This window comes from Nyctereutes procyonoides, unplaced genomic scaffold, assembly GCF_905146905.1.
Source record: "Nyctereutes procyonoides isolate TBG_1078 unplaced genomic scaffold, NYPRO_anot_genome, whole genome shotgun sequence".
NCBI classification, from domain to species: domain Eukaryota; kingdom Metazoa; phylum Chordata; class Mammalia; order Carnivora; family Canidae; genus Nyctereutes; species Nyctereutes procyonoides.
Window position 1 is genome coordinate 72190484 of NW_026575135.1, and position 13587 is coordinate 72204070.

The 13587-nt window shown below is 37.5% G+C and overlaps 1 protein-coding gene and 1 pseudogene across 3 annotated transcripts in view; one reads left to right on the top strand and one right to left on the bottom strand.

The window, feature by feature from the left end:
* Positions 1-13587, top strand: part of CNOT6 (CCR4-NOT transcription complex subunit 6) — a 69726-nt gene that overhangs the window by 36100 nt on the left and 20039 nt on the right. For 2 of the 3 annotated variants that reach the window (XM_055302155.1, XM_055302154.1), the window contains exon 3: positions 12319-12505. In XM_055302155.1, the coding sequence (XP_055158130.1) occupies positions 12319-12505 (187 nt within the window). Of the gene's footprint in view, positions 1-5020; positions 5187-12318; positions 12506-13587 lie in introns of all 3 variants that reach the window. The other variant, XM_055302156.1, reaches the window with a different exon arrangement.
* On the bottom strand, positions 582-1219 carry LOC129494932 (factor in the germline alpha-like; annotated as a pseudogene).

Sequence of the window (13587 nt, forward strand, 5' to 3'; positions counted from 1 at the left end):
TGCTGCTTGTGATTTTCCATATTTTGCCAAAGGTAATGAGGAGACTGTCTTGCCTACTACTACTCATTGCTTTTCGTCTAAGTTCTTTGTCTCTCATTTCTTTGCTGTCTTTGTAGTTCTCCAGTGCTTTTATATTCATTTTTGTGTTTTGTACCCTGTTTTCAATTAGTTTTTCTCTCAGGAGGATGATTGGTCAACAAATTATTCTGTTGTTCCTGTAACCTTCCTATTAGTGGAAATTCAGATGCAGACAAATTTTTAAATTCTGCCTAAAGAATCTGCAGATACCAAACAACTTTCATGTTCCTCTGGTTGTTCTTCCATTGTGTGGCAGTAGCATTGTAATTGCCTGCTTTTGAGGTACATCTGTAGCTCCCAGCAGCTACTTGTTCCAGGCCCTGGAGGTGGCAGTATAGGGTAGGGAGAAATATACTAACCAGAGCCGTCCTGAAGAACCTTCCAGGAAAAGGGGCCTTGGGTCTGGACTGCTTGGTAGTCTTTTTTTTTTTTTTTTTTTTTAAGCTTTCAAGACTGCATATATTTGTTTCTAGAAGGGAGCCCTGGGCTGGCCTTTTCACTTTTCATACATGGGGGAGCCAGTGACTCAGGACTTCCACTTTTAGGAATCTGTCCAGACTCTTGGTTGGGGAGATAACTCCAGTTGTAGACTTGTCACACTCTGATGACAAGTGTATGCTGACTCACCACTGCCACCATCTGAGCAGAGCCTTTCCTCCTCATTCTTCAAGCCCACAGTATAGCTGGCATGTTGGGTGATGTTTCTTGATAGCTTTCTAGCCAAGGACACAGGCGTTTCAGAAGTATTGTTGCTATGGTTCTGGTGCTCTGGATTTTGTTTCTCAGACTCTTTGGCTCCTCTGAAAACATCACTGAGAACTTACATATAATCAGTTGTACCTTAAAGAATATCACCTTTGCTAGGTTTCCTGCTTTGGGGAAGAAATGGCACAAGTGTCTTCACTTTGGCAAAGCCAAGGTTGAGATTTTTTATCTGCTCATGCTCCTTGGTGTTGGCCATGCACCGCTGCTCCACCACCAATTGGAGCTCTTTGGTAGAAGAGTGGCCTCCTGAGGGCAGCCACATGAGCTGGCAGACGGTGACCAGGTGGGGCAGTGGCCCCAACTGTTCCCACAGCATGTCCTGCAGCTCTTTGGCCTACAGGGCTCGCAGAAGAGCAGGCACAGGTGCTGCGTCCATGGGAGGTGAGGAGGGGTAGGGAGACAGCAGGTGTTCTCAGTAGTCTTGAAATGATATTTGAATCAGGTGCCTTAATTAGCTCTAGGGCCACACGTTAGTCTTTTCTAGTTTGTGACATTTTCTGACATTTTGAAGTCTTCAGTTGAATTTGAGTTTAGTTAAGTTTGAGTATGCTCTATTCATGTTTTTCCATGGAAGAGTGGTAGACCATGTCTCTCAAATTCTGGATCAAAAAAATAAAATAAAATAAAAAATTCTGGATCAAGTTCTGATTTTTTTTTTTAAGAGAATATTTAGTTCTTTTTGATGAGTGTAGCTTTTGGTAAGTGTACTCCGGAGTCAAGCAGCTTTCAATACGTTACCTGCTTGTGCAGCTGTCTGCCCTCTGCCTTAATTAGTGTCTGCTTTGAGGAAGTTTAGAGTGGGGACAGGTAAACAGGAGCGGAGGGAACTCAAGTGGAGGCAGGACATCCAGAATAGGAGTTTTGAGGTCATCACTTACTACTGGAAATCACTTACATGTTGTTTACTCATTTATTCTTAAACTTCTAATGTGGCAGATGATAGGACATAAGATTTCAGGAATCTTGCAGGCTGTAGGAGAAGACTCCCAAGAAGATAATTATAAAACTGTGATAAACACAGGACAAAAAGTCTGACCTATTATCTTTTCTCTAAGACGGTCTTAGCCAGCCTGGCAGGATCAGGGAAAGCATCCTAGAATAGCTGACTACTGAGTTAATGATATTAGCCAGGGGAAAGTGGAGTTAAGGACATCTCAGGAAGAGGAGACATGGAGAACCTAAAAAAGCATACAGTGGAGATCTCCCTTCCATCCCCACCCCCCCACACATATTACAGCTCCCAGCATGCCCACACATATGCATTCACACGGAGTTAGTAGTTTCTTCTGCATTATTCTGGAGTACTTCACGATATACAAAGCCAAATACAGATTCTCATTCCCCACCTTATTTTTAATTCAAAAGAGAATATACTGTATACGTATTTCTGCACTGTGCTTTTTTCTTCATGTAATACTGTATTTGGAGAGATAAGTATATAGACAACTCTCTTGTACTTTTTAAGCTCCATAATATTTGTCAATGTGGTGGTACTATAGTGATGATCAGTCTGTGGCAAATAGTGCCACAGTGAATAACCTTGTAGATTGGTTTGCATCTCTCCTAATAGGAGGTCAGAAGGGATATATATGCATTTATAGTTTTGACATATGATAGCTATTTTTTTTTATTTTTTTTTAGATAGCTATTTTTTTAATAATGAAATGCAGAATCAACTTATCTAGTCCTGGCATTTTTATCATGATCATATTATTTTATAAATTAGGGAGATTTATAGGAGTCTTTCCATTTGTTCCTCTTTGTATCTTTAAGTCTAAATACTTGTTAATAGATTTATTCCTAGGTATTTTACCTTTTGGTTCTTACTATAAATAGGATCTTCTACTGTTTTTTTTCATCCGACTGTTGTATACATACAAATTACTGTTTTCTGTATATAATTTTGTTGTCTCTTATACTATAAACTTAATTTTTATATAACAGCTTTATTGAGATATAATTCACATGTCCTACAGTTCATCAGTAAAGTACACAGTTTGGGGGGTTTTTATTATTTTTTATTATTTATTCTTTTATTAACAGAGTTGCGCAACTATTACCACAATCACTTTGAAAACATTTTTAGCATCCTAGAAGAAACCTTGTACTTATTAGCAGCCCCTTCACATTTCCCTCTAATCCCCTAGCCATAGGTAACCAATAATTTATTTTCTATGTCTATAGATTTGCCTATTCTGAACATTTTATCTACATGGAATCATATAACATGAGGCCTTTGTGACTGCCTTATTTCATTAGCATTATGTTTTCAAGATTCATCCATATTGTAGCATGTGTCAGGATTGCGTTTCTGTTAGCAGCTAAATATTCCATGTGCAGGTATCATCACATTTATTTGTCTGGAAAAATACACTCCTGTGTGTCTCCTCTGCTTTCAGTACTCTATTACAACACTACTTCCACACATTACAGCATTTTCCACACGCCAAGCAATTCCGTGACACCATCTCAGCTGGGTATCCTATGATTTTAACTTAGTTCTGACAGTAGTGTCAGGTACCACAAGTTAGGGGTTCAGTCCCATGGTACTGTTTCCCTCAACTTCAGACAGTAGCCACAAGTCCAGGTTGTTATATTGTGCTTCTGACCGAGGAGCTATAAATCCAGAGCTTCCCAGGACCCCTCCTTGGGTTTAATTTGTTGTATTGGCTCACAGAACTATGAAAAGAGTTTATTTACTAGATACTGGTTTATTATAAAAACTCAAGAACAGCCAAATGAAAGGAGATGCAGAAGGCAAGTTGTAGGGAACAGGCAAGAAGTTTCCATGCTCTTTCTGAACCCCTCACCCTTTGCATACTTCCCTGTATTCTTTTTTTTTTTTTTAAGATTTTATATATTTATTCATGAGAGACAGAGAGAGGCAGAGACATAGGCAGAGGGAGAAGTAGGCTCCCCACAGGATTTGATGCAGGACTCGATCCCAGGACCCTGGGATCACGCCCTGTGATGAAAGCAGATGCTCAACCACTGAGCCACGCAAGCATCCTACCTCTCTGTATTCTTCATCTTGGAATCTCAGAACTCCACAGTTCAGGGTTTCCTTCAGAGGCTTCATTAGGCACAGTTGATTAAATCTGGAGATTGATATAACTTTTCCTGCCCCTCTCTCCTTCCTGGTTGTTGGTGGGGCTGAGATTTTTGGGCTGGTGGGGACTGAAAGTTTCATCCCTCTCATCTTGATTGGCTTCCCTGGCAACCAGCCCCCATTCCTGGGGCTATAGAAAGTCACCTCACTTAAGGTTAAAACTCTAGTAGTGTCTTTCAGGAGGGTACCTGTGATAACAAAAGATACTTCACTGCTTAATCACTTAGGAAATTACAAGGGTTTTAGGGCCTCCACTCTGGAAGCAGGTGAAGACCAAACATATTTTTCTTTTCTTTCTTTTTTTTTTTTTCAAGATTTTATTTATTAGAAGGAGAGAGAGACAAAGTGTGTGAAGTGGAGGGAGGGAGAGGTACAAGTAGACTCGGAACTGAGTAGGGAGCCCAAGCTGAGCAGGGAGCCAGACACAGGGCTCAGCCTCCGGACCCTGAGATCATTACCTGTGCTGAAACCAAGCGTCTGATGCTTAACCAACTGAGGCACTCAGATGCCCCCCAAATGTGTATGTATTTCTTGTTATAAGTCACAGACTGTTTCTACTTGGTTCTAAAGGATAGTGCTGCAATGAACAGTTGTGTACAAGTTTTTATGTGGGTATTTTCATTTCTCTCAGGTAGATACTTAGGAGTGGAATTACTGGATCATATGGTAATTGCTTAACTTTTTGAATAACTGCCAGACTGTTCTCCAGAGTTTCTGTATCACTCTACATTCTAAACCAACCTTGTAGGAGGGTTCTAATTTCTCCACTCTTTGGTAAAAATTGTTACATATGTCTTTTTGATTTAGTCATCTTAGTGGGGGTAAAAGAAGTATTTCATTATGGTTTTCATTAGCATTTCCCTGATGGCTCATGAAATCCAGAGTACGTTAATTGGCCGTTTGTTTATCTTCCTTGGAGAGGATATAAATTTGATAATGAAAAAGGATGTAACGAGTGGATGAGGAAAGTTAAAGTGATGATCTGTTTCTCTTTCATTGTAGGGAATCAAGTTTAAAAGTGAAAATGCAGTTAAAACTGTAAGGAATCTTTTTTTTTTTTTTTTTAAGATTTTATTTATTCATGAGAGACACAGAGAGAGAGGCAGAGACATAGGCAGAGGGAGAAGCAGTCTTCCTCGGGGGAGCCTGATGTGGAACTAGATCCCAGGACCCTGGGATAACGACCTGAACAGATGCTCAACCACTGAGCCAGCCACCCAGGTGCCCCAAAACTGTAAGCATCCTAACCTTTAATGTTTTTAGAATCTCTTAACCTTAGATCAGTGTTAGAAAATCTTTTACAGCAAAAAGTTTGAATGTCCATAGTTCCATCGTTTTTTTAATTTTTTTTCTTTTTAAAATCACATTTAAGAATCATGTAGGGACACCTGGGTGGCTCAGCAGTTGAGCAGCTGTCTTTGGCTCAGGGCATTTGCAGTTGTGTTTTCCTTTTGGATGAAACTTCCATTTGTTAATTCATGTGCTTTGTTGTGTTCAGTAAAATTCCTTCCCCATCAACTTTACTATGTTTAAATTAAGCACTATCTATGTATTTAATCTGCCAACTGTTCTCTTTAGTGCCCTTCATGTAATTCAGTTAGGCTCTCTCTTCCCCGTAGTCCAGTTTGCCATTCTCACAACACAGTCTTCTTCCTTTTCCCAAGTTGCAGTTTCCCTAGCTACGAGCCTGAAATCCTGGTCTGGACACTGGATTCTGGACACTTTAGAATGGAATTACTTCCCAAAATACACCTCTTAATTGAGGTCAGGATAATCCCACCTGGATGGCTGATGTATTTATACATGACTCTTTAGACTTGATTTTTCCCCCCCTTTTCTTCTTCACAGACTACTTAGTTTCTTTTCTGGCTACCCTTTGGATTGAGAATTTTGTATGCTTCTGTTAAGTTCAAATATAAAAATGCATTTTTCGAGCCCTTCTTTTTTTGTTAAGTAGCATCTTGAGGCTGAAACACATGCAAAACATGCACTCAGTAGTTTGTGTTGTTTTAAGTGGTTTACATAAAATTCGACAACCGCTTTGCAAAAACAGTTTTGAGTTTTTTTAAATGTTAAAACTTAACAGTTTTACTCTTAAGTAGTTGCCTAAGAGAAAAGTTATACCCTCTACAAAGAATTGTACATAAATGTAGCTTTACTTGTAATAGCCAAATACTAGAAATCATCTACATTATTTTAATAAGTAAATGATTAAACAAATGCTGGCATATCTAGATAATGGAATAGTAAAAAAAGAATCACCTATTAAAATCAACTACATGGATGAATAATCAAAATAAATAGAGAAGCTAGACCAAAAAAAGAGAAAGAGAAATATACTGTATTACTCCCTTTATATAAAAATTCTACAAAATATAAACCAATCCTATGGTTGAAAAAGGCAGAACAGTGTTTGCCTGGGATTGGGGAAGGGAATGGACAGATGAAGGAGGTGGGGAAAAAGAATTACAGATTTTAGGGATTGATGGATATATTCCTTGAATGTGGTGATAGTTTGAAAGATGTACACACAGATCCAAATATATCATCACAACACAGATCCAAATATATCATCACATCATTCACTTTGCATACATGCTGATTAATATATGTCAACTATACCTCAGTACAGCTGTGTAATAAAATCGATCTTGATCTGAGAAAGTGATTTTCCTTATTGTGTAATAATTAGATTTTCCTTATTGTGTAATAATTAGATTTTCCTTATTGTGTAATAATTAGAGTAGAATCTACAGCACAGCCTATTTATAAAACAAATTTATTTACTTTTCAGTTCATAGAACTGCGGCATACAGCTAATATTCCATGTAAATAAAGCATTTAAAGTTGTTTTGAATTTTGTAAGGCCTTTGAATTTCCATATGAATTTTAGAATCAGCTTGCCAGTTTTTAGACATGCTGGCATTTTGATTGTGACTGTGTTGACTCTCTAAACCAGTTCAGGGAGCTCTAATATCTTAACAATATTGAATCTTCTGATCTCTAAACACTGAATATCTCTCTACCTATTTAGGACTTCTTTAATTTCTTTTGGGGTGTTCTGTAGTGTTTAGTACCCAGGTCTTGCTTGCATGTTTTTCTGTCCGATTTGCTTCTGTGTTCATAATTTTGGTGTTATTGTAGATGTTATTTTAAATATGTTTCTGATTGTGTGTTGCTATGTATAAAAACAGTAGATATTTTGTATATTGATATATTATTTCTACACTCTTGCTAAAAACTCCCTGATTAGTATTTTTATAGAATCTTAGGATTTTACATAGATGATTGTGCCATGGCTTTACTTCTCTCTTTCCACTTCAAAGTTTTTCTTGTCTTACTGAATTGGCTAAAACTTACAGCATAATTTTGAATGGAAATGGTGATAGTGGACATATCTTACTTTGTTTCTGATCTTAGGAGAAAACATTAATTCTTTTATCATTAACCTTCTTATAGATGCCCTTTATCAAGATTGAAGAAGTTCTGTTCTAAGCTTACTGAGAGAGCTGCTTTTTTTAAATTGATGATTTGGGGGATCCCTGGGTGGCGCAGCGGTTTGGCGCCTGTCTTTGGCCCGGGGCGCGATCCTGGAGACCCGGGATCGAATCCCACATCGGGCTCCCGGTGCATGGAGCCTGCTTCTCCCTCTGCCTGTGTCTTTGCCTCTCTCTCTCTCTGTGACTATCATGAGTAAATAAAAAAAAAAAAAATTTAAATTGATGATTTGATTTGATTAGGTGCTGATTTTAAATGTTATTTTGTCAAATGCTTTTTCTACATCTCTATAGATGATTCTCTTTTCTAATGAATAATTGAATATTTTCTTTTGAGTAACTTTTTTTTCTAGTACTTAACAAACCTTGAATTTCCTGGGACCAGTCTTCCTTGGTTATTATCCTTTTAATATATTGTTAGATTTGATTTGTTAAAATTTGCATTTATGTTCATGAAGGATTTGATTTGTAGGTTTTTTTGTACTAGTATCAGAGTGATGTTGGCCTCATAGAATGAATTGGAAAGTATCTTTTTGTTTTCAGTTTTCTGGCTCAATCTGTGTAGAATTGTTCTTCCTTAAAAGTTTGGTTGTATTCACCAGTGAGCTCTTCTGGTTTTTGAATCTTGTTTGTGGGAAAGTTTGTTTTGTTTTGTTTTTTTAAAGATTTTATTTATTTATTCATGAGAGACACAGTGAAAGAGGCAGAGACACAGGCAGAGGGAGAAGCAGGCTCCATGCAGGGAGCCTGATGTGGAACTCGATTCTGGGACTCTGGGATCATGCCCTGAGCCAAAGGCAAATGCTCAACCGCTGAGCATCCTGTGGGAAGGTTTTTACCAAATGACATTCATAATGTTGTGCTACCCTCGCTACCATCCATCTCTATGGCTCTTTTTATCTTGTAACTTGCCTTCATTTTTGAAAGATATTTTTGCTGGGTTGTTAGACTCTGAGGATTTTTTTCCCCCTTCCAGTACATTAAAGATTACTGCTGTCTTCTCTCACATTTTTTTTTATAAGTGGAAGTCTGCAACATTTTATCTGTTTCTCTGTGTAATTATTTTTCCTCTGACAGCTTTTAAGATTTTTCTCTTTATCACTTGTTTTCAGACATTTGATTAAAATGGTGCCTTCCTGTAGTTGTTCTTCATGGAGTTTTCGTGCACTTGGGTTTCATGAGCTTTTTGTGTCTAAGTTTTTAGTTTTCATCAAAAGTGGAGAATTTTTCTGCCTCTTTGTCTTCATTTTTTTCTTTTTGTAATAGCTTGAGATATATCTTACATAATTTAACCACTTAAAATGCACATTCAGTGATTTGTATATTCATAGAGTTGTGCACTCATTACCACAATCAATTTGACATTTTCATTGTCCCCAAAAGAAACCCTGTACACATTAGTGATGTTCCTCATTTCTTCTCCATTAGCCAGCCCTTGGGTAAGCATTAATCTTTTTTCTGTCTCAGTGGATTTGTTACTGTCCTGGACATTTCAAATAAGTGGAATCCTATAATATATGATCACCAGTTTTTTTCCATTTAGCAAAATATTAAAGTTCATCCATGTTTTAGCATGTATTAATATTTCATATACTGTTGTATGAATACACCATGTTTTATTTATCCATTAATCTGTTGACAGATATTTGGATTGTTTCCACTTCTTGAACTCTTAATAATTCTGCTATAAATACTCATGTATAAATTTTTATGTGGATACATGTTTTTCTTTCTTTTGGATATATATGTAGGAATGAATTGATGGCTTATGCAGTAACTTGTGTTTAACCTTTTCCGGGAGCTGCCATACTATTTTCCAGAGTGGCTTCATTACTTTATATTCCCATCTGCAGTGTATGAAGGTTCCAGTTTCTGTACTCCTTGCCAATACTTGCTGTCATCTGTGTTTTTTTGATTACAGTTATCTTAGTGTGTATGAAGTAGTATATCATTGTATATCATTGTGCTTTTTGATTAACCTTACCTTACCTTATCTTACCTGTCTGGCGATACTGAGCATCTTTCCATGTGCCTTGGCCACTTGTATAAGTACCTGTTCTTTGCCCACTTTTAAATTGAATTATTTGTCTTTTCTTACTGAATTGTATCAGTTCTTTATATGTTCTGGATACAAATGTCTCAATAAATTTATGATTTTAAAATATTTTCTCCTATTCTGTGGGTTATCTTTTCACTTTTTTATTGATGGTGCCCTTTGAGGCACAAAAGGTTTTAATTTTAGTGAAGTACAATTAACATATTTTTTGTTGCTTGTGCTACTAGTGTCCTATCTAACATACCATTGCATAATTGCATGTTTTCTTCCAAGAGGTTTTGAGTTAATTTTTGTATATGGTATGAGGTAGTGGTTTAACTTTATTCTTTTGAATGTGAATGGATATCCAGTTGTCTTTTGGGTTTATTTCTTAAGATTTTTTTTTCTGTCCCCAACACATACCTATTTTCAGGACACCAATTATGTATATATTAGGCTGTTTAAAGTTGTCTAAGATGTGAATTTTTTCTCTTTTAATTTGCGTAGTTTTATTGCTGTATCTTCATTTTAGACATGGTATTCAACTTTAGAAGTTCACTTTGGGTGTCTTTGCTATCTTATATCTCTGCCTAACAAGTTTATTAGTCTTCTAGTTTCTGACCATATAGAATACACTTAGAGTAGTTTCTAATGACTTAATTTTATTGTCCTTATCTCTTCTAGACTGGTTTTGATTGATTGCTTTCTCTCTTCATTATGGCTGTTATTTTTCTGCTTTGCATGCCTAGTAATTTTTTTTTTTTTTTATAAATTAATTTTTATTGGTGTTCAATTTACCAACATACAGAATAACACCCAGTGCTCATCCCGTCAAGTGTCCCCCTCCGTGCCCGTCACCCATTCACCCCCACCCCCCGCCCTCCTCCCCTTCCACCACCCCTAGTTTGTTTCCCAGAGTTAGGAGTCTTTATGTTCTGTGTCCCTTTCTGATATCTCCCACACATTTCTTCTCCCTTCCCTTATATTCCCCTTCACTATTATTCATATTCCCCAAATAAGTGAGAACATACACTGTTTGTCCTTCTCCGATTGACTTACTTCACTCAGCATAATACCCTCCAGTTCCATCCACGTTGAAGCAAATGGTGGGTATTTGTTGTTTCTAATGGCTGAGTAATATTCCATTGTATACATAAACCACATCTTCTTTATCCATTCATCTTTCGATGGGCACCGAGGCTCCTTCCACAGTTTGGCTATTGTGGACATGGCTGCTAGAAACATCGGGGTGCAGGTGCCCCGGCGTTTCATTGCATCTGAATCTTCGGGGTAAATCCCTAACAGTGCAATTGCTGGGTCGTAGGGCAGGTCTATTTTTAATTCTTTGAGGAACCTCCACACAGTTTTCCAGAGTGGCTGCACCAGTTCACATTCCCACCAACAGTGTAAGAGGGTTCCCTTTTCTCCGCATCCTCTCCAACATTTGTTGTTTCCTGCCTTGTTAATTTTCCCCATTCTCACTGGTGTGAGGTGGTATCTCATTGTGGTTTTGATTTGTATTTCCCTGATGGCAAGTGATGCTAGGGCTAATTTTGTATCGCTAAGTCTGGCACCTTTTGAGTTATGAAATCTTCCCTCTGGTAGTTGGGAATATCAGTCTCAGTTTTGCATAAACCTGGGGATTGTTGTTTCTTTTCCTTTTGGGTGTTCCCTCTGGCTCAGGCAGTTTCTTGCATATTTATAATGATAGGTACTCAGCTGAAAACTTGAGGAGGGATCTCTTTCCTATCTCCAGACTTCTTTTTCTGTTCATCTCTCTCCTTTCTGGTACTCTGCCTTCGTAAATTCTAGTCATCTTGGCTTCCCTGTCTCCAGAACTTGGGGGAGATCACTGTGCTGCCCCTAGGATCCCTTCCCTGTGTTACTGTCCACAAGTTGCCTGGTTTGTGATCCTTCAGGGGTGGGGTCACTCTTCTGTCCTGGTTGATGTCTGATATCTGAAATCTGTTGATTCATGTATATTGTCTGGTATGATAGTTGTTCAGGTAGGATAGTAAATTTGGTCCCTGTTACTCTATCCTGATTAGAAGTCTCAAGATTGCTTTTTCAGCCAATAGAAAATTAGGTCCTAAAGACTAGTGTATTTCCAGTACATCTCTGTTTCATTCTTTCTCAGACTAGATCCTGGACCATTAAAGAGATTGGGGGGAAGTTCTTAGTTCTTCAATGGACTGTAGAAAAATTAGCATCTTATCAAGATGTTACCGAAGTACTAGTTTAATGTTGCATTGAAGTAATTGTTTTCTGTTACTAAATCCTGTGTCTACTATTGTTTGATTATGTATTTATGGTTTCATATCTGTAATGTTTCTGGGTATTTTTGCTTGTAATTATTCAGTACAGCTTAACTCTGCTAATCTGAGAATATATTGTATACCTTTTGTTTTCAGGCAGAATTCTTATTTTCTAGAGTAGGAATAGCTTCTCAGATACTGGATTTGATTTTTTTTTTGCCATAATTCCAAATTAATTATGGTGAAATACTGGATTTATCATTACTATAAATTATTCATACCTTTTCTTGCATGTCATAGCTAAGTAGCAACTTTAAAGAATAGAGTCTTAACTATTGTGCACTTAAAAATAATGGTGTACTCTAAACATTAGATTTTTTAGTTTGCTAAGGGGAGTTTAACCTAATAGCAGCGCATCCTTCTAGAATAGGTAAGCTTTCTCCTGTTAAACCCTTCCTTACAATTTTTTGTATGATAAATTATTATTACTCAAAGAAACATTTAAATGTCCCTTAATCCAGGGACCAAACTATAGAGAGCATTATATAATCCTTTCCCAATTTTTTTCTTCTCTTACAGGAAAAGTAAGAAGCTTAAGCTCATCTTTGTGGTCACTAACTCACTTGACGGCTTTGCACCTGAGTGACAATTCCCTGTCCCGCATTCCTTCAGACATTGCCAAGCTTCACAATCTGGTGTATCTGGACCTGTCCTCTAATAAAATCCGGAGTTTACCGGCAGAACTCGGAAACATGGTATCACTCAGGTGTGCAGACTTTACTTCTTAGATGACTTTATACTCCCTACAAACAAAATAAGGCATTTATTTTGCCCGGAAATAGCAGAACCGATGAAATGGTATTTGAACAAAAGCAAACCTAACTATAACCTTTACATGAAGTTTTCTGAGAAACTTGAATGTCAACCAATAAATAATAAATCCAGTAGTTATCTTGCCTAAAATTTGTTTTATTGCTACATTTTGTATGATGTACTTTATTTGGACAAGTGGGGATAGACAGATAGAAGGCAGTTATGTTATCCCACATACACACTCACCTATGACAGACAGTTGTGGTACTTTCCACCCCTAGATTCTGGGGCATCATACCCTGGTTAACACAGGGTCCCGGAAACCACTGTTAATGAGCCATCCGTGGGCTTATATGCATGATGGTAATAAAGCCTGGACTTGAAAGAAGCTAGAATTAGTCACTGGGTTTCGGGGACTATCATGTGGAGTATAGGAGGTAGATAGGGCATGGAGTCACCCAGTTCAATTTGGAATCCTGACTTTACAGGGTGTTGATTTTGGGCAAGCTTCCTAAACTTGCTGAGCGTTTTATTCTCTGTAACGTTGCTGTATAATAGTTACCTGGCCAGGGCTAAAATGAGAGATAATTGTAGTAATGAGTGAGAAACTACCAGCACCCTGCCTGACACAAACTGTATTTAATGGTAATTGCTATTTATTTTATTATCTCTGTTTTATAAGGTAGATGGGATCTACCCAAGTTGAATGTAAAGCTAAGTTCCAGTTAGTATGCTAATCCTAATGGGAAATCTTGCCCCATTTCATATTACCTGCCTTTTCTCTTGATTCCACTGGCTTTTTTGCTGCCTTCTACCATTTGCTGCATAGTAAAAAGAAATAAGGACCTTGTGAGAGTTTCTTTACCTTTATTGCTCCCAGTCCAGCATTTTGACATTGTTTTAGGCTTAATTACTGAGTATAAACTATGACCATTTTTAATCTCCTTTAAAGACCTCCTTTCCTATGTGATATATGTGGAAATAAATTGAAACTAGTTGTTCCTGTTTGGTTTATGGCCTCACCAGCCTCTGGTT